General features: G+C 41.7%; 2 protein-coding genes across 4 annotated transcripts in view; one reads left to right on the top strand and one right to left on the bottom strand.

Annotated features, from left to right (window-relative positions):
* The window catches only part of far1 (fatty acyl CoA reductase 1), a 125,485-nt gene extending 115,603 nt beyond the window's left edge, over positions 1–9,882 (top strand). For all 3 annotated transcript variants that reach the window (XM_041197685.1, XM_041197683.1, XM_041197684.1), the window contains exons 11-12: positions 4,003–4,130; positions 6,776–9,882. In XM_041197685.1, the coding sequence (XP_041053619.1) occupies positions 4,003–4,130; positions 6,776–6,938 (291 nt within the window). In that variant the 3' untranslated portion in view covers positions 6,939–9,882. The remainder of the gene's footprint in view (positions 1–4,002; positions 4,131–6,775) is intronic.
* Positions 9,883–9,933: 51 nt separating this feature from the next.
* Positions 9,934–25,978, bottom strand: part of LOC121282814 (endoplasmic reticulum-Golgi intermediate compartment protein 2-like) — a 48,660-nt gene continuing 32,615 nt past the window's right edge. The window contains exons 9-13 of the mRNA XM_041196630.1: positions 25,261–25,359; positions 20,091–20,188; positions 14,449–14,611; positions 11,283–11,358; positions 9,934–10,052 (exon numbers count right to left, since the gene is read on the bottom strand). Of these exons, the coding sequence (XP_041052564.1) occupies positions 10,043–10,052; positions 11,283–11,358; positions 14,449–14,611; positions 20,091–20,188; positions 25,261–25,359 (446 nt within the window). The 3' untranslated portion in view covers positions 9,934–10,042. The remainder of the gene's footprint in view (positions 10,053–11,282; positions 11,359–14,448; positions 14,612–20,090; positions 20,189–25,260; positions 25,360–25,978) is intronic.

Here is a 25,978-nt window from a genome sequence, read left to right as displayed (position 1 = left end):
TTGGTTTGTGATGGGTGTGTAAAGCAGTATGAAAATGATATTACTGCTTTCAGCATGACTGAATTAATGTTCTAATGAAGTGTCTTAATATAAGTCAAGGGCTTTATTCAAACTTATTTTATTGGGGTATGTTTAGGTTTCAAGTTGTGTTTGATAGGGGAGTTTTCTAACGGTCTTTAATTTCTTCCTTTGATTTAATACACCCCTGTGGTATTAGTGAGAAGTACAAGTTGTACTGGTTGCGAAGAAGCATAGGAAAGTGATCCTGCACTGAAGAAACCTGAATGTTATATTCCGAAATGGAAATGTTGAAGTGGTTTCTGGCCCCATTCACGGGGTTGTAGGGAGGGGTAAAAGCATGGTAACGCAGGGACTGCCTTGCATGGCAGTCGGTGTGCTGTGTCTGCTTTGTTGTGGTCAGTAACAGTTATAAGTACAAATTTTAATTTTGCCTTGCCCTCAGGGCCTTAACTGTTATTTACATCACAGACTGGGGGGGGGTTGCATTTTCTAAATTGGTCAGATTGACATTGAAAGCATGACAAAAACAGAATTACCTGGAAAAACTCAGCAGGTCTGGCAGCATCGGCGGAGAAGAAAAGAGTTGACGTTTCGAGTCCTCATGACCCTTCGACAGAACTTGAGTTCGAGTCCAAGAAAGAGTTGAAATAAGAGTTGAAATTAAAAGCATGATTGTTTTCAAATTGGAAACATGGATTATTTTGTTCTCTTGGAATGATTCAGCACAGAAAGCAGCCATTCCCGCTGCAGTGTCAGTGCCGCCGGCTCTTTGAAAGAGCTACCTAATTAGTCCGACTTATCTGCTGTCTCACCATAACCCTAAAAATTTTTCTCCTTCAAATATTTATTCAAGTACCTGAGGGAGAGGGAGGTGAGAGACACCAATCAGTGTGCAGATATCTTAGAGTGGTGACCAAGAAACACCAGTTGGTATACATTTCTGTGACATTGCACTTCCTAATGATAAGGTGCTCTCCAGTTGTCAGTATGTAACGTTGCTGGCATGGTCTTGTTTTTGTAGTGTAAGCTGACATGATGTTCTGCTTTCTTATTCTCTAACTTCCCAGAAGTTGTAACCTTTTTGAAGATGAATGACTCCCATCAGGCAGGCCAGTAGTAGGAATATTGTGACTCACTGCAGTGGCCATTTTTTCAGTCTTAAGATGTTGCCTGTTAAGTGGATCACACTGAAGTCTTAATTACACATTTTCAGATAATCTATTGGGAAACTTTGCTTTTCCTGGTCTCAATCAAGTGGATTGAGTAGAACATTATATGCTCTTTCCCCAAAGAAATATTTTTGCCCTCTTTTGCTTTTCTAGGCTAATTTTATCATTCGTTATTTTCTCTCAGCAGTGTACGTAGCACATACATGGGTGTGCCTTGAAGTGACTTGTTCTCCTTGGCACCTTAACGCTTGAGGTGTAGCTCAATGATTCACTGATGTTACTTCATTGTGAAGTTAAAATAAATCTGGTTGCATCTGTGTAAATGGAAAGTGACACTATGAAGCTGAAGATGTCTCTTGTTATAATACTGTCCCGAATTACCCTGTTAATTGTGTAACCCAGCACTTTTTTTTAAAACAAAAGCTTAACTTTACTATGCTTCTGCACCACTAGCCAGAATAGAAAGCTGTTTGTGACCAGTTAAATGATTAATCACAATGTCAATAGCTAACATGCCTTCAACACACCTGGTTGCTAAGCACGATGGTGTAACCCAGTAAGTGAGATCATAAGCATAAGAAATATTTCTATCACTGAGAACTGCAAGTTCATGTTACAAACAGTTGAAGAGCTCTGCACACACAAACATGTTTGCAATTTTCTACTGTTTCCGTCCCTCCCTCCTTTTGTGGTTGCATGTCTGTTTTGTGTTTTGGATCTTCATTTGGCCAACCTCTGGGACCTTTTGATCTGTGAAAGCAGCTGTTGGAAAGATTATATACTGCATCTCTTCAGTTCTGGCCTCTTGTGCATTCACCTTTTCCTTTGCCCCACCATTGGTGGCCACCTTTTTCAGCTGTCTGGCCCTAAGCTCTGGAATTCCCACCCTAACTTCTCTACCTCTCTTTCCTTTAAGACACTCTGTAAAACTACTTCTTTGACCAATGTCCTGCTTAAATGTTTCCTTATGTGGCTCAGTTTCCCATTTTGCCTAACTCTTTTGTGACATGCTTTGGGACATTTTACTATGAAAAAGGTGCTTTATGAATGCAAGTTGTATCTTCTCCCCTGTGAGGTGAAAAATAAGTTGTTGCCTGTGAAAGAATTATTAAAAACAACCAGTAGAGTGCTAGGGTAGTTCCATGATCTCTGGGGAGACATTGGGATGAGGACCTCAAAAACCAGCTGACGTTCAAGGCAGGTCACATACAGCTGTGCCATTTCCTTGCTCATGTAAAGCTTCGATCCAGGTTTTAGGTGCAACCTCTGTCTTGGAATATAGGAACAGGAGTAGGCCATAGAGCCTGCTCCGCTATTCAATACCATCGTGGCTGGTCATCCACTACAATGTTGTTTTCCCACACAATTCCCATATCCGTTTGTTATTGACATTTAGTAATCTGTCAAGCTCTGCTTTAAACATACTCAATGACTGAGCTTCCACAGCCCTCTAGGGCAGAGAATTCCAAAGATTTATAACCTTCTGAGTAAAAAAAATTCTCCTCATCTTGGTCCTAATTGGCTTCCCACTAGTTTTGAAATTCTTCAAAACAGTTTTTAAAAAAAGACTCGTATTTATATTGTGAATTCATGATATCAAGACATCCTGACTTGCAGCCAATGAAGCACTTTACAAAGTAGAAACAGAAAATGACGGCAGCACTCTGCAGGTCAGGCAGCATCTGCTGAAAGTGAAAAATATAGGATTAACATTTTAGGCCAATTATCTTTTTTTCAGTTCTGATGAAAGATCATCTATCTGAAACGTTAACACTTTTTCTCTCTCCACAGATGCTGCTTGACCTGCTGAGTGTTTCCAGCATTTTATGTTTTCATTTCATACTTGCAGTATTTGTTACTTTTGAAATGTAGTCATTGTTGAGACTAACCTTAACTATTTCTAATGCAAAGTAAAACATAAGTTTCACATTGTAACTTGAACACATGAGCAACGAGATCACTGCTATGTTAACATACTGAATTACCTAAGAGTCTACAGCATAGAAATAGGCCATTTAGCCCAACTTGTCAATGCTGCTGTTAATGCACCACAAAAGCCTCTTCATTCTGGATGCATTCAGCTGTGTATGTCTGTGCATGTGTGTATAAAATTATGCTTTGCAGAAAAAAGATGATGCATAGCATTGCAGTACTTCAAACTTCACATTCTTTATTAAGGTTTGAGCTTGCTCCCTACTTATTACTCATCATATTCAGCTTAAAAAATAGAACCAACTTCTCATCTGGATACTAATCATGGAACCATACAGCACAGAAGCAAGCCCATTCAGCCCACCATGCCTCTGCTAGTTCCCATTCCCCACCTCCCTTTTTCCCCATAGCCCTGCAAATTTTCCTTAAGTATTTATCCAATTCCCCTTTGACAGTTACTGTTGAATCTGTTTCCACCACTTCTATAAATAGCACATTTAGATCATAACTTGCTGTGTTTTATTTAAAAAAAAAAAATCTCCATCTTCCCACTGGTTCTTTTGCCAATTACTTTAAATATGTGTCCCCTGGTTACCGGCCCTTCTGCCAGTGGAAATATCTTAAAAGTGTAATTAATGTTTTTGTGAAATCTAGTCTCTGTAGAATTTCTGCTTCAATTGAAGCACTGATGCATTGTGATATAAAGATTTCCAGGCAGGTTATTTTTATCTGCAGCTCCAGAAACTTCTGGCTTGGTAATTCATCAAATCTCTTTGCAAACCAGCTGGCTGCTCATGTCTGGCTGCAGTGCTTGAATGTATCTCTAGTCTGATTACACAATGTTTTAATAAGAATTGCATTTTTTTATTTGCTTTGTAAGGTATTCAACTTTGATGTGAGACAGCTTCACTGGGCAGAGTACATGGAGAATTACTGTATGGGAACCAAGAAATATGTGCTAAATGAAGAGCTGTCTGGACTTCCAGCTGCCAGGAAACATCTGATCAAGTATGTTGGCTTGGTGACATAATGTATGCAAATAAAATTGTAGCTCCTGTGTTGAGAAGAGAGGAGTGATGAGTGGGGAAAGGATCTAATTCAGGTGCTTGTTAAAAAGAAATGAGAGCCTACACTTTGTTTTGACTAAAAATGTGGCTCACACTGGAGGTGGTCTACCTCTGGTTGACAAATTGCTTTACTAAAGTGCACACACGCACATGCGTGGCCACAATTTAACAGTGCAGGACTGAATTGGCCCACCAGCCTAACTCTACACATCTTAAATAAGCTGTAAAATACTTCACCATTAGGATAGTTTATACAAAATGTATATGAAAAGTACATTGTATCCTGCATGACATGGGATCAAACTATGGAATAGCATCCTGAAATGCTACTTGCTACCCTTAGTGTCACTTGTGGCTTCTCTCTTTCTCTAGCCCTCTTTTCTTTCCCTGCCACCCTGCTTCATATACACTGCTACTGCTTTCAACTTATTCTCTACCTAACTTGCCTCCCGCTTCAAAAAACACTATCCTTGGATTTTTATTTTGCTTGTGTGCTGCCTTGCCCAACCCTCCAAAGTGCTGTTCCCAGCTTTTGCACTCTCCATCTTTTAGGCTCTCATCAGTTTCTATCCTCAATTTCCCGCTCTTTAAAGTACCATGTGACTTACATTTTATACAATGGACAAAATTTCCTGACCAGTGTACAATATTCCTTAAGACAGTGGGTAGGAGCTTGTGGATTCACTTTGGTAAGGGTCCTGGTCTGCACAGGTGGAGAATGACTTCTCCCCCCTCCCCAACCTTGCCTCAGACTCTGTGTCAGACAAGGACTGCAGCCTTTCTGTTCCAACTAAGAGATTGGGGAAACATGCCAATGCGAGGCCTTCCATATCCTGGAATGGATGGGACTGTTTAATTCAGCAGGATAAAGATTTGGCATTAAAGCAAAGGAAAAGGAGCAGGAGAAGGCCATATGGCCCCTCAAGTCTTCTGCATCATTCAGTAAGATCGTAGTTAAACTTTTTCCTTCTACCTCCACTTTCCTGCCCTATCACTGATCCCTTGATTCCCCAAAATCTAGCGATTTTTGTTCTTGCTATACTGAATTACTGAACATCTGTAGATTTCTGGGGCATAGAATTTCAAAGTTTCACAATCTTCTGAATGAAGAAATTTTTCACCTTAGGGGTTGACCTCTTATCCTGAGACTGATTTGTTCTTTTTTTTTATATTCGTTCGTTGGATGTGGGCATCGCTGGCTAGGCCAGCATTTATTGCCCACCTCTAATTGCCCTTGTTCAGAGGGCATTTTTAAGAGTCAATCTCATTGCTGTGGGTCTGGAGTCACATGTAGGCCAGACCAGGTGAGGACAGCAGATTTCCTTACCTTAAGCACATTAGTGAACCAGATGGGTTTTTACAACAATTGACAATGGTTCCGTGGTCATCATTAGACTTTTAATTCCAGATATTTATTGAATTCAAATTCCACTATCTGCCTTGGTGGAATTTGAACCTGGGTCCCCAGAGCATCACGCTGAGCCTCTGGATTACCAGTCCAGTGACGACAACACTACGCCTCCACCTCCCCTCTAGATTGTCTAGCTGGGGGAAACAACCTTTCAACATCTATCCAGTCAAGCCTCAAGAATTTTATATGTTTTAATGCGATCACCCCATTCTTTTACAGTCCAGAGAATAGGCCCATTCCACTCAGTTTTCAACCAGATTTTGGTTTTAATCCATTCCAGCATTTATTGCCTATCCCTCATTGCCTCTTGAAGGCGGTGGAGGACCTACTTAAAACTGCTGCAGTTCTTATGGTATTTGATGATATTTCCTTCTTATCCATGGCTAGGAGCTCATTTGGCTTTACTGGATTATTAGAATCCTATGGTGAGTCAACAACAGCCTGCCTTGTGTAGGAGCTCAAAATTGACATCAACTTCCTAAGTGAAAAGTTAAACCCCGAGTTCAAATGTCACCATGTTTTTCCTTTCCATAGGGTCTACTGAAAGATAGTTTTGTTTAAGCAGAAATTTGCTTTATGCTTAGTTTAATTGTTTGTTCTATAATGGTTAAAAAGAAAAGCTAACATGTTTTAGGTATACTGAAATACTGCCAGTGAAAATGTTTAAGCCAGGTTATGTTTTATTCTCGTGATGATGTTTTGTAGTGGCCATGGTAATCTAGTAGCCTGTGGCCGGGCCCCTGAGGGACCCATGAAAGCTGATGCTTGTCATTTAAGAAATAATGACTGGTTCATTTTGTCCCTTTTGTGACTCTTCATGCCCTCCCTCTGAAGTGGCAGTGCAAGCCGTTCTGTTGTTACATTCGGTTCCACTAAGTTAAAAGTCTAACCCTTCTGAAGGCAGAGGGATGGCCAATATATATGGCTTTACAAACATTGCTTGAAGAGCAAATAATTCTAAACAAAAGCACTTTGTCCATTTTTTCTCAGCTCATTGTTGAATTGATATGTTAGAAAAATGGTGTACCATCATCTTGTAATTGATATTTCTTTCCTATGTGCTCTAAGTCATGTGAAATTTTGAGATAAGTATTGGTGTTGGTCTGGATTAATTCTAAGCTACGCTTAAATATGTATACATAGCAAGCCTGAGAAACTCTTTTGTTAAATTGCAGGTTGAGAAATATTCGCTATGCATTCAATACCATCCTGGTTGTCCTGATCTGGAGAATTTTCATCGCAAGATCGCAGATGGCACGGAACATCTGGTACTTTGTGGTCAGCTTGTGCTACAAATTCTTGTCCTACTTCAGGGCATCTAGTACCATGAGATACTGACAGTACCATAAGCACTCAGTCACCTATGCATTATAGATAGCTGTACTGGACATTGATAAACCTTGTGTTAATGTTTGTACTAAAAGAAAATACCTGTATCTTGTTATATTTTGTCATGTACGTAATTTGTTGAAGCTACTTTACGATAATTTGGGTCGGCTATCTAGCACCATTAAAAGTAGAGAAATGCACTGAAGTACAGTGAAAAAAATCAGTTTCGGGGTTTAAAATGAGTTTCAACACTGAAGAAAGAATGATGTTGGGAAAACAAGTTTTTTTCTCTCCATTGAATAACCGTGTTCAAATTTCTGTAGGTCATCTCTGACTCTTCATGGGAAGTTTATGAAACATGCCCTGTTGCAAGTAGAGTTTGTCCGTAAATGCTAATTTACTCAGTGCATGTTCAGTTTCGCTTTATCAATTAACCTTTCAGTTAATGGGATAGGACATTCAGCTTAAACTTCAGTGATGCAACAAAAAAAAAACCCGGTGAAAGAAACCTCCTAACCATTCACATCGAGGTTGGAGTTTACCTTCATATACTTATTCACGTGACTGTCTGGATTTGCGGCTGAACTTTCCCCATTCCACGCTAGCTGCCTTTAGGTAGCGATTGTACTATTTGCTGTAGCTGATCTGGGCATAAAGCAACAATTGATAAACAAAGTGTGCTTCAGACTTGAAACTCTGCCATCAGCTTGGGAGGGGTGCAGTTAACTTGAAGGTATCAGAGGTAACTTTCATTCATACTTTCTGCAGCAGTGCCCTGCAAGACCATCCTGTACTGTTCTGAAAAACTAGGGTAGTGTTTGAATTCCAGGAGCTTTTAACTGAATGTCTGAGTGCAAAAGGCAAAACAGTTGGTGGGAAAAGGGGCGGTGTGACATCAATGGAAAACAAAATCTGTCAGAGTATAAAACTGGCAGTTAATTCACTGTCATCCATTTCACACCATGGCCCAAGACCAATTTCACCCTGCACCCCACCCTGACCTTTTTCTGAACGATTTCTAATTTAGAGAGTTGGATTTATTGGAAGACCTAAGCTATCTACTGCCTGTAAACATTCCTGAAAGATAAATGGGATTGGCGAATCAACATAGCATGCTCTCTGCAGATGTCTATAGATAGTTGGTTTTGATAAAGTCTTAGAAAAATGAATTTAATGGTTTTTTGCCTTGACATGGGGAGAGAGGGAAAACCCTCTTATTTGGGGTATCAGAATGTGCCTGACTTCCCTATACTTAAGATACTGAAAATTTTCTAAGTGACAGGTGTGAGAATATCAATCGGTCTCTCTGATTTACTGCCATTTTCCATTTGATTGTTCCAATTGGGATGCTGGCATTGTTGCAAAAGTTGAAATGAGCAAAGTGTATTATTTTTGGAATTATGTTACAGGTTTACTCTTGCGCTGTGAATATACTGTTTAGTTTTTGTGGCCTCATGACCAATGTAATCTTATTATCTCACTAATAACAATAAGTCAAGTAGTTAGTTATACTGGTGGGTGCTGTTTAGCCTCTGCCCGACTGAACTAAAATGTGGACACATCTCAAATCTTTCTGCGATTATAAATGATGTATTTACTATTGGTGTGATCACAGCTCTTAACTTGAGATATTGACCATTTGACCTTACTAATTAATAATTGTTGATACTGGTGCCTGGTTGAGTGAAATATAGCATTGAGGCGCTTGTCTTTATTTTGAAAAATCTAAATCTGTTTCAAATCAACAACATAGAGAGAGCAAAAGGTTAAATGAAGCCAAGACCCATGCCACCAGGCTTTAATTCACAGCAATGTGTACTCACATTTACGCAATCTCATCATTCTTGTAGTTTTTTTTTAAAAAAGACACTCCTAATTTTACGGCATAGATATGCTTATTGATGCAAGTCCCCATGACTCAAAATTATTCCTCTCCCTTTGCTTATGAAGCATGAGATGAATGCAATGAGTAGTTTGACGGCTGAACTACAATGATGTACTGTAACGGAAATGTTCATTGGTTACTCAGCGTCCTCTGCCTTGAGTGAGGAAGAAATGGCTGGACAACAAACTTGTGTAAAAAAACCTTTGTGAAATGCTCCAGTCTTCAGAATATTGTTTGCCTTCTGCAGCAAAAGCTTTGCTCTGTTTTCCACTTCCACACCACTCCACCACCCCACCACCACCTCCCAACTTTCTAAACTGGGTAGCAGCACCCATCTCGAGAAAGATTTGATTAAATTTATTGTGCAGAAGCATCTGCCACTTCCAATGTTAGCAACTAAAATTCAAGCCTTCCTTTATATGGCTGCAACAAAGAAAAAGAAAACAGGGCATTTTGCGAACTGCGAGTGTCCTTTTCGGCTTTAGTTAACTAGGAGTTGGTGACCATGTGCTGGTATATATTTTCCTCTTATAAGGCAGATAATCTGCAGGGGAACCTTGTTAAAGACTCTTTTGCCTGGACTAGTCTGTATACAGCACTTAAAAGAGATTTGTAATGTTGTGTGGAGGAGGGGAGCTGGTGTGTGAAAATGGCACAGGCTTTTGCTGTGCTCTTTAAAAAAAAAACTTGTAAAAATAGTACTTCAATGTGCATTGTGTGGCTGGCTGCCTTAAAAAATAATGACACTTTTTTTTAGTGAATGTTTCTACAGAGGACAATAGATTACATTTGTAATCAAAATAGTTATTATTTATTGGCTATCAGCTGGTGTACCAGTAAGGTTAAATCTGTATTGGAATTAATTTTAGGAAAATGATTTTCTGTACACTCAGAGTAAAACTTTTTTCATTCTGAAAGCAATGTTAAAAATGCTACACTGCAACGGCAGCATTCATATTTTTTACACTGTTTGTATGAAAAATGGACAAGCGTCAGTGTCACAGTTTGCAGTACAACTACAGTGATTTGTGGATGGAAAATTAAATGGGTGCCTTTGAGAACCAAAAACAAACTGGAGTATTTATTTAAGTAAGATTAGAGGTTCACTTACTCCCCACCAAACAACCACCCATTTCCCCAACAAGTGTTAAAATTGCATTGCTAAAAGATTCTGGCTACATGGCCCGTTGTATGCTTCATGTTGGCGCCGCTTCGTTGGGGCAGAATTTCATCCTTGCCTGAAATAGATGGATATTTATTATAAAGTTAAAGTGGCTTAACAGGTAGCTTTAACTGGAGATTTCAACAGATTGGCTGGACAGTCAGATTAACTAATCAAGTTCTTTTAATTCTATTACTTTGCTAATAATGCTTCAAGATGAGAGCAACTGATTCTGGATTAACTAGCTCTGGATTAATTAGGCTTAACAGTACAATTTCCTTTGGATTTCTGAGCACATGAAAAATCTAGTGCTAAGTAAATCTTGTAAAACACATTTTTTAGGCTTTTTAACCATCTCATTTTCTAGAGCAGTTTACTAAAAGTTAGTGTATGCAACAGACCACAATTAAATTTCCAAGCAGGAAGAATTTGCATGCATGAGGTAAGTAGACCAATTCACTTGGCTACGTTGTGTTAGCCGCAAGTGTCAGGGATCTGAAGAAAGCTTCAAGAAGCTTCGGCCATTCAGCCTTGAAAAGAATTCTAGAATCTTGCAGCACAGCAGGAAGTCATTTGGTCAGTCATGACTCTGCTGGTTATTTTGAAAGATCTACCCAATTTAGTGCCGCATCCCACCTGTTTCCCCATAATCTCCAAGTCATCTTCAAGTACATACTCATTTGTCTTTTGTAAGTTCTTATGAAACCTGCTTCCACCACCCTATCAAGGAGTGAGTTATAGATTTTAATAGCCCTCTATGGGCCTCTAGTTCTCTTTCCATTTATTTTAAACCTGTTGCTTCTAATTGTTGACTTGCTTGCCAGAGGAAACAGCTTCTTTCTATTTGCGCTATCAAAATCCCCCATTATTTTGACTACCTCTATTAGATTTCGCTATAACCGCCTCTGCTCTCAGGAGAACAATCCAAGCTTCTCCAATTTCTCCACATAACTGAAGTTGCTGATCCTTGGCATCATCCTGGTAAACCTCCTTTGTGTGCTCTCCGAAGCCTGGCCATCAGAAAGATGGTAATATGGACAAAACAGTATAGAAAATTTAAATTTGGAGAAACTATTTAAAAATAACAAATTTAAGAGTGTAAGGAAATTTTCACAGGATAATCTGGTGGAATGTACTCGAGTAATACCCTGGAATTGTTGAAGAATGCTGCAATGATGGGACTTTAGGGTGTCTCTGGATAGGTGAATTAAGTTGGTTCAAATAGCCTTCATTATCCTGAACTGGTGATTATCCAGTGGTTTCTACTTTCCTGTAACTGCAAAGTATTGGACATTGTATCCCTTACCTTTGCAGCTGTTCTCTGGGCTTGCAGTGGCAGCAAAGAAGATTAATAATGAATCCACAAGCATCATGTAGTAATCCTAAAGAGAGTAATAGAATTTTTAGGAGCAAATGAAGACTATTAAATGCAATCATGCCTTTTTTTCTTTGATCTTATCCCCATGTGAAAAAGTGGTTAAAAAGGCATACAGGATTTTGGGCTTTATATAAAGGCAAGGAATAGAAAAACAAGGAAGTTACGAGGAAACTTTATAAAACTGCTTCAGCCTCAACTGGAGTATTGTGTCTAATTCTGGCTACCATACCTCAGGAAGGATGTCAAGGCTTTAGTGAGTGCAGAAAAGATTTACAAGAATGGTTCCAGCACTGATAGACCTCAATTACTTGGATAGATTTGAAAGCTTGGGTTTTTCCTCCTTAGAGAAGGGTGAGAGGAGGTTTGATAGAGGTGTTCAAAATAATGAGAGGTCTAAACAGTAGATGGAGAAACTGTTCCCATAGATTGAAGGGTCCAAGAACCAGAGGTCACCAATTTAAGGTGGTTGGCCAAAGAATCAATGAGGAAATACGTTTAGGATCCAGAATGTAGTGAAAGTAAATTCAATCATGGCTTTCAAAGGGAATTGAACAATTATCTGAGGAGAGAGAACTTGCAGGGCTACCAGGGAAAGGACAGGGGAGTTAGACTACTGAGTTGCTCTTCCAGAGAGCCAGTGTGGAAAGAGGGGGCCAAATGGATTTCTTCTGTGCTATGTAGCCATTCTATGATTCAATGTATCTGCTTTCACATCCGAGTCCAGCATCAGAGGATTGTGGGTTAAAATGCCAATCCATAGATTTAAGCATATAATCTACATTGACACTCCTCCGCTGTAGTACTGGGAGAGTATTGCACTGCCTGATGTGTTGGCCATCTGTCTGTTTGGGTGATGTAAAAGATACTATGATGGAAGATAGTGGTTCAAGAAGCAGCCCACCACTGCCATCTCAAGTGCAACTAGGAATCACAACAAATGTTAGCCAGTTGTTGACTATATTCAGGAGTGAAGTTGATGGATTTTCAGACACTGCGGGAATCAAGGGATCCAGTATATGAATAGTGCGCAAAATTGGAGTAGAGATAGAAAATTGACGATTTTACCGAATGGCGGAGCAGCCTTGAGGGGCCATATGGCCTATCATTATTCCCAATAAGTTGCCTGTGTGCATGACTCTGCAGACCTTGCTACATAGTAAACATGACACAAAACATTTTTAAAGGTACCCCACAGATTAAAAGAACTGGTCTTGCACAACAACAAAATTTTAAAGGTAACATTGCTGCTGTTTCTTATGTGAGAAAAGCAGACTGGATGAGAATATTAAACATGAGGGGTGACTTGTACTGAGATTATTTCCACTGGAGTAGCAAAGGTTAAAATGAGATGTAGTGTAGATTTTTGAGAATTTTAGCAGTGAATATGGAAAAACTATTTCCATTGGTAATGGAGTTGTCAATTTGGATTAATATGAGAGTGAAGAGAGAAGTTTAGATTTAATGCAACAGCAAAGTTGAGGCTGTTTTAAGGGAAGAGTCTACACACTCTTGAAAGAAAGATACAGTGCTTTGAGAAAAGAACTGGGGAGTGGATGAGTTCTGGATTGCTTCACGAAAAGCTCAATGTGTATACTGGCAATCAAGCCATCAGGTTGCTAAGAGGTATGGAAGTGATGTTGGTTGAGGAATAAATCTAAGGCAGGACAACAGGAGGACTGCCCTGCCCTGCTCTTTGGATGGTGCCATGGGATCTATTGCTTGAACAGGCAGCTGGGCCTTTGTTTAATGTCTGATCTGCAAGATGGCACCTTTGACATTGCAGTGTTCCCTGAATACTGCATTGGATTATATCCTCAAGCCTCAGGAATGAGAATCCTGACTGGAGAGGCAAAAGTACCGATTGTCTGACTTAACCTCTATTTTGCTGCTCAATCAGAAACTTTGAGTAAAAATTGCCAATGAGAAGCTGTACCCTTTTGCTCGATATAGGGCTACAGCTGGAGTAGTGTGTGCAGTTTCAACCTCCTTACATATGGAAGGACATACTTGCCCTTGAGGGAGTGCAACAAAGGTTCAATGGACTTGTTCATTGGCGGAAGGGATTGTCCTATGAGTAGACCAGGCCTATATTCCCTGGAGTTAGAAGAACAAGAGGTGACCGAATTCAAGCATAAGGAACTTGACAGGCTAGATGCTGAGAAAATATTTCCCTTTAGCTGGGTGTCATTGTGCACTTAGTTGTCCATGTACTGTAAAGTGACCTAAGGAAAGAGCTGGCATTTATATTGTGCCATCCACCACCTTAGGACACCTCACAGTGCTTTATTGAATGGGGTAGCCAATTATTTCACAGCAAAGTTTCCACAAACAGCAATAATCAAAGAATCTGATTTTTTTTTCAGCAGTGTTAGTTGAGGGATAAATATAGACCCGGACTCTGGGGCGACCTCCACTGCTGTTCGAAATAGTAGCCCTGGACCGGGTGACTAACTGTCCCGAGTCAGACCTTCCCAGGACACGTTTTGTCCCGGATTTCTGCTGCCTGTGGGTGCGCACTGTGCTACCGCACAGGCGCAGACTCTAGCCCACATAGCCACAAAGGAGCAGTAGGAGCACTGCTAGCACACTCTTCTGAGGGCTGTACAGCACCAACAGGTGGGATGTTTGAGTTCCAGGCTGTCCAGCATGTGTCCGGAGCGTAGTTTCCCAGCTAGCGGTAGAACTATCACACTCTGGGTGGGCTCGGTGCCTGTGACGAGCCTCATGCACAAGTCAAGGCCTCACCAGCCCCACCCCCTGCTACCCCCACTCCCCATTCCTGCTCTGTCTAGCCAGCAATCCCCAATGGCAGTTTCCCTTTAATTCTTTTTGCCAAGAGTTGGTCACTCTGGCCCTGGGATCTATTAAGCCCACAAGAGAGGGCAGGCAGGAGCCTCTGTTAATGCCTGAGTACTGCACTGGAGGAGTGTCAATGTAAACTATATGCTCAGGTTTCTGCAGTGGGACCCACTGAGCCATAGCTGACTTATATTAGAGTTATTGTAAACCATTCCCTATTAGGGACACACGTGGAAGGAGTTGCTTTTGTCAGACCTGTTGCATCTTTTATATAAAAAATACCTTGTGTATCTACCTGCAGTAGAAAAGATTCCGCCGACTATGCCGCAAAGGCGAATGAGAAACTGGCTGGTTGGCATTCCTTCTTCAGATATCAGGATCTTAAGAGAGCTAATATCATATTTCAGCAGAATGCCTGGTATTTCATGCTTCTTTCTCATCCCTGTTAGTTTTTTTTCCTGAAATTAGATTCAGTAATTGCTCTTAACATTTTGTACAGGTGGATAAATTGTGCGATGTTACACAATGTAACACATTAACTGTTTCCATCAGCATGTGCACAGTGAGGGTTGTGAGGAGGAAACACCAGCTCTCAGGATAACTTGTTAACTGGCAGAAATTAGTGATGAGTTTATGCTATATTTATAGTACAGAATCACCAGAATGTACCATTTGCAAGATGCACTGCAGCAACTTGCCAAGGCTCCTTCGACAGCCCCTTCCAAGCCTGCGACTTCACAAGGGCAGCAGACACATTGGAACACCACCTACAAATTCACCTCCAAGTTACATACTATTCTGACTTGGAAATATATCACCATTCCTTCACTGTTGCTGGATCAAAATCCTGGGATTCCCTCCCTTACAGCATGGTGGCTATACCCACCACATTGACTGCAGCGGTTCAAGGAGGCAGCTCACCACCACCTTCTCAAGGGCATTAGGGGTGGCTATAAATGTCGGCTTTGCCAGTGACATTCACATCACATGAATGAATAAAAAGTAAGAATGATACCAGCTTGAAGGCTTAAGTTATGAGGACAGGTTGCATAGACTTGAGCACATGTCCCCTCCATGGTCAAGAATTCTAACTTCCACCTGCACAATATTGCCTGAAGCTGCCTCTGCCTCCGCCTCAGCTGCTGGTGAAACTCTCATCCATGCTTTTGTTATCACTGGACTTGACTATTCAATGCACTCCTGGCTTCCACCTTACATAAACTTTGTGCTCATCCAAAACTCCACTGCTCATATCCTAACTCACACCAAGTCTGTTTCACTCTTCATTCCTCTGCTTGCTGGCTACTGTGCGACAATACTTCAGTTGTAAAATCATCTTCATTGTTTTCAAATCTTTCCATGGCCTCAACCTGATCCTCTGAAACCTTCTCCACCAACATCCTCACCAGATCTCTGTGTTTCTTCAATCCTGGCATCTTGTGCAATCCCAGTTTTCATTGTTCCACCATTGGTGGCTCCAAGCTTTGGAATTCCCACCCGAAATCTCTTCCCCGCTCTACTTCTCATGACCACTTTCAGGCTGCTCCTTAAAGCCTGCCACTTGGACTAAGCTTTTGGTGATCTCTTCCTGTCAGTGCCATTTTTTAATGCTCCTGTGAAGCGGCTTGGCACATTTTATGTTAAGGGTGCTATATAATGCAACTTGTATTCCCTACAAATCTTTTAACATGGGATGTGTCATTACTGGTAAGGACAGCTAATTACTTAGTTTAGAAGTTGGTGGTGGGGAGGGTGGTCTCTTGAAGTATTTCAAAATTATAAAGAGATTGGAGAAATCCAGTTAAAGTGGACACAACCTTAAAATTAAACTGAGGCCATTTAGGAGTGAAATCAGAAAGCACTTTTTCACACGAAGGTTGGTCAGAATATGGAACATTATATTCTCAACAGCTATGAAGGCTGAGGTCAAATACAGATTTCAAGAAATTGAAACTTGAAAGAAATCTTGTAGTTAACCAACTAGAGAATTGCTCAACCCTTCTTTGTAGCAAGCAAAATTAATGTAGCCATTCAGCCCATCAAGTCTGTTCTGCCATTCCCAATGTCCAAATGCAGCAGGACCTGGATAATTTCCAGGCTTGGGCTGGCAAGTGGCAAGTAACATTCACACAACACAAGTGTCAGGCAATGATCGTCTCCAACAAGAGAGAATCCAACCATCGCTCGTTGATATTCAATGGCATTACCACCACTGAATCCCCCACAATCAATATCCTGGGAGCTACCATTGACCAGAATTTGAACTGGACTATGCATATAAATACTGTGGCTACAAGAGCAGGTTAGAGGCTAGGAATTGTGTGACGAGTAACTCACCACCTGATTCCCCAAAGCCTGTCCACCATCTACAAGGCACAAGTCAGGAGTGTGATGGAATACTCCCCACTTGCCTGGATGAGTGCAGCTCCCACAACACTCAAGAAGCTTGATGCCGTCCAGCTTGATTGGCACCACATGCACAAACATTCACTCCCTCCACCACCAGCTCACAGTAGCAGCAGTGTGTACCATCTACAAGATGCACTGCAGGAGTTCACCAAGGATCCTGAGACAGCACCTTCCAAACACAGGACCTCTACCATCTACAAGGATAAGGGCAGCAAAGAGATAGGAACACCACCACCTGGAAGTTCTCCAAGTCACTCAACATCCTGATTTGGAATTATATTGCCGTTCCTTTTTTGTTGCTGGGTCAAAATCCTGGAACTCCCTTCCTAACAGCACTGTGGCTGTACCTACACCACATGGACTGCAGCGGTTCAAGAAGGCAGCTCACCACCACCACCTCAAGGACAAGTAGGGATGGTCAATAAATGCTGGCCTAGCAGTGAAGCCCACATCCCATGAATGAATAATTTTTAAAAAAATTCCCTCAGTTAGATCATGGCTGATCTGCAACTTAACTCCATTTACCCACGTTGGTTCCACAACCTTTAGTAACCTTGCCTTACAAAATTCTATCAATCTCAGTTTTGAAATTTTCAATTGACTTCTAGCTGCTTTTTGGGGGAGTGAGTTCCAGATTTCTGCTACCCTTTGCGTGAAGTGCTTCCTGACATCATCACTGAACAGCCTAGCTTTAATTTTAAGGTATTCTGTGAAGAGCAGAGGAGCTCTCCCCAGCATCCTGGCCAATATTTATCCCTCAATCAACATCATGAAGAAAAATTAACCTGATCATCATCACATTGCTGTTCATGGGAGCTTACTGTGTGCAAATTGGCAGCTGTGTTCCCCACCTAACAACAGTACTTCTGACGGAATCTTGTGCCCTCCCTGGGGCGAGCTTGTTGGCGGGGGACCATTTAACCCCACCGCCTTCCTACCTCCAGCCCAATTAAGTCCATGGTGGGAGGTCACCCAATTAATGGCCACGTAAAGAGCCCCATCCTGCCACCTCCGGTACTAACCCAGCAGCTGGTTGGGGCTTGCCATGCAGCATGTATGATAAGCAAACCCTGGTGTGTTTGCGGAGTTCCCTGTTCAAAAGCGCTCAGAGCATGATTAAAGAACCCAGCATCTGGAAGGGGTGGCAGGGGGGTGGGGTATGTGCTAGCTGAGAGCCACCCTTTTGCCCTTGCTGCTGATTCCCCTACATCCCACCTGCGAACCCCTCCCACCATCACTCACCTGTGGCTTAGGTTCTGAGCCTCTATTGGTTGTCATTCCAGTAGCAGCCACTGCCTCTCTGGTGGTGCTGCCATTTCAAAAGACCTGCCAGCCAATCAGAGGCTTAACCTCCGCCCCGAGGGTCCTGATCCCAGGGAAAGGCCTGCAGCTGGCCTGTCATTATAGGTGTTATATAAGTGCACATCTGTCCTTTCTATAATCATCTTAAACATTTGGATTAGATAATCCCCTTAATCTTCTATATTCAAGCCATCTGATCTTCTGGTTCCTGCTACCTGTACTAGAGGTGCAAAGACCCGGGCAAAATCAAAATAGTAAAAGACAAGGGAAACAATATGCAAAGAGGTGAAGAGTTATGCCTGCTGGAAGGCATGAATGAGGGTAAATGTTAAAAAAAAGGGCACTAAAAAGACATGTCCAGCTGACAATCAGAGGTCCAATAATTTTCTTCAGCTGTGGCTCAGTGGGTAGCATGAGAGCCAGAAGGTAATGGGTTAGAGTCCCACTCCAGTGACCTGAGCACATAAACTCAACTGTATTGAGGGAGGGCTGCACTGATGAAGGTGTTGTCATTCAGCACTACAAGCTTCGTTGTAATGCAGCAGCCAATCTGCACACAAAAAACTTCCACAAGCAACCAATGTGATGATTACAATGCCCGATAACCAGTTTTAGTGATGTAGGTTGAGGCGTAAATAATTGGCCCAGGGCACCAGGGAGAACCCCCTCTGCTCTTCTTCAAATTTGTCTGTGGGATCTTTTATATCCACCCGACAGGGCATCAGTCTAGTGCCTCATCCAATAGACGTCGCTTCTGATAGTACTGCATAGAATTCATAGCACAGAAACAGGTCCTTTGGTCTAATTGGTCTATGTCAGTGTTTGTGCTTCATACAAGCCTTGTCCCATCCCTCTTCATCTCACCCTATCCGTATAATCTTCTAGAAATGAACCCCAGTGCTTTGCACTTTTTATGGCTCTGTTAACCCGCATTGTTACTTTTAATGATTTGTGGATTCGTACCCTAGATCCTTTGCAGCGCTTCCCCATTTACACTCTTAAATAGTTATGATTTAACAAGCCATAAAAATACATCATACAGCTGGGCATGAAATCAATTTTCATTTACTTTCTGTTAAAAGGACTGTCAGTATTTGTTCCCTTGATATCAATTGCGAGTGCATCTGTACTTTTAATTAATATTTTATTTGAAAAGCCACAGCATAGCCAAGGATGCTTTGCTACACCTTGTCAGCTGCTTAAGAGCATATTAACATTTTATATCATCAAGAACAGCGTGCAGTAGTTATGGCAGTGAAACTTGATAAGGTGGCATTTTCTAACACTTTGTTAAATCTAGGACAGTAGATGATGCAAAAGAATTACAAAGACTGCAGGATTGAGGAAGTGTTATGCGTGGCTAGACACAGGAGCTATAGTGCCTTTGCGGCATCCATAACACTCCTTGAATCAGGAAGTGAGTAGGATACAGGATAGATGCAATGTATAGTCAAGGGATGTATGTCAGTCAACAGCACAGAAACAGGCCATTTGGCCTAACTGGTCTATGCTAGCTTTCATGCTCCACTTGAGCCTCCTCTCACTCTTTTTCATTATTTTAAGGAATTTCTCCATGACAGCCTCATATGTCCATGGGTCTGTATCTCTAGTGATGGGGCAAGCTCAGCATGCCTTGCAATTGCTTTTGACAAATGATCAGGACATGTGCAAATAGCAGAATTTAAAAGTGGCGCATAGAGTGAACAGAAAACACAGCATAAACCTCAAAGTGGTCAACACTAAATTATAGTAAAGAAACATGATGTGCTCCTTGCCAAGTCTCAGAATAGGGTCAAATGGCCTGTTTCTGTACTGTGACATCTATGAAATTATACTGTTTCTTAATTTATTGACAAATTACATTTTGTACCTTATAATTATGTATCCTTTAACTCTCTTTACTAAGCACCAACATTATTTTATAAAGAGACAAGTGGAGAGGGGGTGGTGCTGGTGGGTTTGTGGAGCAAGAGCTGAGTGATTGTGTTGGATTGGGTACTGCCTTGATATAGGGTGCGGCTTTCATTTCCTGTGTTGGGGTCTCAGTGCTTTCAACCATCGTTCCTAATGTTTCATATGGTAAAGCTATTGCGTTCAATTCAATTGTCTTGACCCAAAATTAACACTGAGCTGCAATTGCTTTTGACAAATGATCAGGACGTGTGCAAATCACAGACTCGGCATACCTGCGTTGTGAGATGTTAGACCAGAAAACGATTTTCTCACCTTCTCCGTGACTGAGTATTGATGAGTGTTTGTGGAGAACTTATAGGTGTTAATTTCAGTGGCCACCACGACAAGAAAATATTGGAACATGTACATATCTGCAAAAAGAGACAACAGCAGCATTGGACACCATTAGGGACATGGAGAACTAGCACATTCTGGAAATTTGCAATTTAAAAAGAAAGCAAAACAGAAAATGAGGAAACATATATATCAGACCAATAAACAACTGAGAGAAAAAGAGTTGGGATTTTACTTAGAAGGTTACAACGGCCTCAGGACATCCCAGAGGACTTCAGAGCCATTGGCTCACTTGCGAAGAGCAGTCACTGATAACCACGTTGACATTTTTTGTGAAGAGAAAGGCATTTTTTGTGAAGAGAAAGGTTCAACAGCATGGGTGTGAGCTGGCACATTTTGGTAGGAAGAATAAGGAGGCCATAAAGTCCTTGGAGTCTAAATGGGGTAAACGAGCAGAGGTGGGTGGGGGAGGGGGGTGGTGGTGGTGGTAGCGGGGAGTCGGGGAAATGCACAAATCACTAAAAGTAGCAATGCAGGTTAAGACCATTTAAAAATAAGCAAACCAAATACTGGGATAAAAGCAAAATACTGCAGATGCTGGAAATCTGAAACAAAAACAAAAATAGCTAGAAAAACTCAGTAGTTCTGTCAGCATCTGTGGAGAGAAAGACAGTGTTAACGTTTCGAGTCCGTATGACTCTTCATCAGAACTAAAGAGAAATAGAAATGAGGTGAAATATAAGCTGGTTGGGGGACGGGGGGGGGTGGGACAGGTAGAGCTGGATAGAGGGCCAGTGATAGGTGGAGATTGCTGAAAGATGTCACAGACAAAAGGACAAACTTGTTTCAAACTTTACTTAGGCTTGGAGTACTGTGCACACTGCACAGTTCTGGTTTGCATGTTAAAAAATAAGATATAGTGGCACTGGGGGAGGTGCAAAAAAATTCACAAGTGTGAAACTAGAACTGAGAGTTTAAAGGCTGAACTGGCTGGGGCTCAGTTATCTAGTGAAAAAGAGAAGACTGAGTGGTGACCTGATAGAAATCTTTAAAATCATGACAGGGTTTGATAAAGTTTGATGAAGGATCTGAACTCAGATCATTAATCCCACTCCAGGATTCAAGCGCGCCATCTAGGTTGGCACCCATTAGCAGTTCTGAGGGACTGCTGCCCTATGGAAGAGCTGTCTTTCGGATGAGACATTAAATCAAAACGCCTGTTTGTTCAAGTGGATGCAAAAGCTGCCAAGGTACTATTTGAGGAAGAACAAGGAGATCCCTCTGACGTAGAGATGTTGCCACTTGTGGGCAAGAGCAAAACCTGGGGGTCAGAACCAAGGTAAATGCAACAGGGAATTCAGGAGAAACTTCTTGAACCAGAGAGTGGTGAGAATGTGAAACTCACTACTACAAGGAATGGGCGAGGCAAATAGTGTAGCAGTATTTAAGGGGACGCTAGATAGACACATTAGGGAGAAAGAATAAAAGTATATAGCAATAAGTGATAGATGATAAAATGTGGGCGGAGGCTCCTGTGGAGCATAAGTATCAGCATAGACCAGCTGGGACGAATGACTTGTTTCCATGCCGTAGTTATATGTAATTCTATGAGTAACCAAATGATCTGTTTTTGTTGATGCCAGGCAGTGAAGAATGTTGGGCAAGATGTCAGAGGGATCTCCTCGTTCTTCTTCAAATAGTACCTTGGCAGCTTTTGCATCCACTTGAACAAACAGGCGTTTTGATTTAATGTCTCATCCGAAAGACAGCTCTTCCATAGGGCAGCAGTACCTCAGAACTGCAAATGGGTGCCAACCTAGATGGCACGCTTGAATCCTGGAGTGGGATTAATGATCTGAGTTCAGATCCTTCATTAGAATTGAAATACTATGACTTAGATCTACGGCACAAAAAACTGGCCTACATCAGTTCAAATATTACATACCAGCCCTAATTAGCTCCTCCCACTCCAATAGCTTTCCCCCTCATTGTCCCCATCCTTTTACCTCATGTATACAGCAAGGCTTCACGTAAATGCATCAATGCTATTATCAAGTTCATCCACTTCTTATGGCAGTGAGTTCCACGTTCTCACTACTCACTGTGTAAAGAAATTCCTTCTAAATTTTTTATTCCATCTGTTAGTGGCCATCTTATATTTATGGATTCACTCACAAGTGGAAACAGTTTCTCCATAACAACACCATGACAGCTTCAGAATTTTAAAGACAACAGCAACGGCAACTTACATTTATATAGCACCTTTAGTGCAATAAAATCTCACAAAGTGTTTCACAAATTTGACACTGAGTCAAATAAGCAAATATTAGGACAGGGAGCTCAAAGGTTCAATGAATGGCTTGTAGGAAGAGATGGAGGTGGCGAGGTTTAGGGAGGGAATTCCAGAGCTTGGGGCCCAGGCAGCTGATGGCCAAAAGTGGTGGCTCGATTAAAATTGGGATGCTAAAGAGGTCAGAATTAGATGAATGCAGAGATCTCGGAGGGTTGTGGGCTGGGGAGGGTTACAGAGATAGAGAGGAGGCAACATTATGAGGGGATTTGAAAACAAGAATGAGAATTTTAAAATCAAGGCATTGCTTAACTGGGAGCCGATGGCTAGTGAACACCGGAGTGATTGCTGAATGGGAGTTAGTGCGAGTTAGGTTATGTGGAGCAGCGTATTGGATGATCTCAGGTTTACGGAGGGTAGAATGTGGGAGGCAGGCCAGAGAGCATTGGAATAGACCAAACTGAAGGTTACAATGGAATGGATGAGGGTGTCAGCTGCAGATGAGCTGAGGCAGGAGCAGAGTTCAGGCAATGTTATGGAGTTGGAAATGGGCGGTCTTAGTGATGCCATGGACCCCTAGCATTGGTCTTTTCTAAATATCTCTCTTGATGTCAAGACACAGCTATCAAGTTGTCCTCTCAATTCAGCTAACCTCTTTGTAAATCTCCTCTGCACTTTCTCCATTGCTTAGTGACAGTTGTGAGTCGGTGGGAATAACTCTTCCTCTGAGTCAGTAGCTTGTAGGTTCATGTCCCACTCCAGTGATTTGAGAACAAAATTCAAGGCTGGCAATCTGATGAGGGAGTACTGCATTGTTGGTGGTGTATCTTTCAGATGAAATGTTAAACGGAGGCCGTGGTGGACGTAAAGGATCCCATGGCACTATTTAAAAGAAGAACAGGGGAGTTGTCCCTGGTATCCTGGCCAATTTTTATCCCCCAATCAACATCACAGAAACAGATTATTGCACCGTGGAAGCTTTGTTGTGTGTGAATTGGCTGCTGCATTTCCTACTTTACAATAGCGAATGCACTTCAAATTCCTTGGAATGTGTGGGCTTGGAATTATCTATTTCTTTAAATTGAATGGGAGTAAAGTGCTTAGGAACATCTTCAGGTCTTGAACGGATTTCTAGATACACAGGCAAAACTTTTACCTCAGTGGGTTGGTGCGTGCCCAACCCGCTCGAGCTTAAAATGACATGTTTTGATGTCGGGCAAGTGTACCGATGTCAACGCGTAGTCAGTGATGTTTCGGTTAGCGGGCATGCGCCGGAGTCGGCAATGCACTCGCTGACAATTAACAGGCCTATTAAGGCTATTAACAAGGTGGGATGAGGTTTCCTAAAGCAAATAAAAATTTTAAAATTTAATTAATGATATGTCCCTGCTCATGTGACAGTCATGTTTCATAACATATTTCATTTCTTTATTTTTAAAAAACTCTTCATCTCCCTGAGGCAACCCTGTGCCTCAGGGAGATTATGAAGCGCACACTCGCGCGCAACTGTGGTTCATGCTAGCCCCACTCGGATTCCCCCACTCCCCACCCCACCCACACAGGCAGAGCTGAGTGCTGCCGCTCGCATTTCACGATGGGCGGGCCTTAATTGGCTCACCAGTGTGAAATTGCCTTCCAGCCTCGATCACAGGCAGCGGTTGGCTTCCTACCCACCCCTGCTGAGCCCGCCTGAGAAGGGCAAAATTCCGTGCACAAATTTTTTCTTCTGTTAGTGACTACATTTCAAAAGTACTTCATTGGCTGTGAGCACTCTGAGGCATCTGGTGGTCATGAAAGTACTACATAAAATGCAAGACTTTCTTTTGCTTCAGTGACTTTTGTAGTAAGGAGACTAGAACTGTGCACCTTGCTCCAAATGTGGCCTAACCAATGTTCTATATAAATTTAACATTACTCATTATTCTATCCAAAACCTGTTCAATTGAAACAAAAACAGAAATTGCTGGAAATCGGTAAACAAATCTCTCATATAACCTGTAAGTGGTAGAACAAATGGACAACTGTATGTATAAATATAATGTGCTACATACACAGATCTTACATGGAAATAATTGTCCTTTTGTGTTCTACAACTTCAGTATATATTGAGGCAAAACAGGTTCACTCATAAACTCTTACAGCAGAGAAAGAAGCCATTTGGTGCCTGTGCTGGCTCTTTGGAAGAACTATCTAAATAGTCCCACTCCCTCTTTTTCTACATAACCCTGTAAACTTTTCATAGATTTGGATTAAATATTGTAACCACAGCCCCTTGTTCTGAACCCCTCAACTACTGGAATCTACTTCTATCTACTTGGCCCATCCCAACAGAGGTCCTTAAAATTATGAAAGGCTTTGATAGCGTAGACATAGAGAGAATGTTTCCACCCGGGGGAAGACCAAAGCTAGAGGCCATAAAAGGCAGTTAATAAATCCAATAGTGAATTCCCAGGGAGTGGTTAAAATACGGAACTGACTACCAGTCACTACCACTGCAAAATCTGGCCACATATATTTCTTGACTTCCTTTTTTGCATTAAAATTTTGCCTAATTTTTAAAAATGTTTTTCATTCATTATAAACCATGGTGCTAAACTGGAATTTACAAGTTCCTCACAAAAATCTGTTATCATTTTAAAATTTGGATGTCCCCATATAACTGAGGCCACTCTCTGATTTATAGTTTTCATTGAACCATGTTCAAAAATCCAGCTCCAAAAACATTGGTCTCAAAAATAACAATCCCAGAATTGTAGGTAATAAAATAGAACTTGACTTAATCAGTCACCATTAATCATCGGTCCCAAATGAAATGTGCTTTAAATGTGTGTGTCAGTGAGTTGCTCTATGCTGACTCACTTGTCTCTGTGATTTTCTCACTGCCATCTAGTGGATGGATTAATCCAGGGCTCGGTGGTCCAAATGACAAATGGTCAATTCGATGAGAGAAATTGTACACTGTAAGCAAAGAAATTACAAAGTGTTAAAAGTATTTACAACATAGAAGCGGCCATTTGGCTCAACTGAGCCATGTCAGTGATTACGTTCCATGCAAGCCTCCTCCCAGCCCTCTTCATCTTACTCCATCAACACATCCTTCTATTTCTTCCTCCTTCGTGTTTATCCAGCTTCCTCTTAAATGGATCTATGTCAGGGCTTCCCGAACTGTGGGTCGTGACCCCCAATGGAGTTGCAAGATGATATTTTTGAGGTGTCAAACTCTGAGGCAGCAGTGGCTGCTGTGGAGCTTGGACTGAGTGTTAACAGTGAGCGGGCCCTTTTGACCCTCGCATATTTTCCTAATGGTGGGCACGGCCAAATGGACTGATTTTTGAGGCCTAATTGCTGCTGCTGCAAAAAAGCCTGTGAAAACGTAGGTTTTTTTAAAAAAATCCTGCAATTTAAACACTTCCCACCACCTTCAAACTCACTCTCTCTCCCTGCTCCCCCCTCCCACCCCCCAGCAGAAGCCCACCCTATCCCCTGCTCAGCAGCTGAAGGCCACTCTCCTTGGCTCTAGGAGCCCTCCAGATTTTCATTCTGGGATCATGCCAGGTCTTGGGCATTAAAATGGGCC

This window comes from Carcharodon carcharias, chromosome 10, assembly GCF_017639515.1.
Source record: "Carcharodon carcharias isolate sCarCar2 chromosome 10, sCarCar2.pri, whole genome shotgun sequence".
Taxonomy (NCBI): Eukaryota; Metazoa; Chordata; class Chondrichthyes; order Lamniformes; family Lamnidae; genus Carcharodon; species Carcharodon carcharias.
Note: the sequence above shows the minus strand (reverse complement) of the source record. Positions and strands in the feature narration are given on the sequence as shown.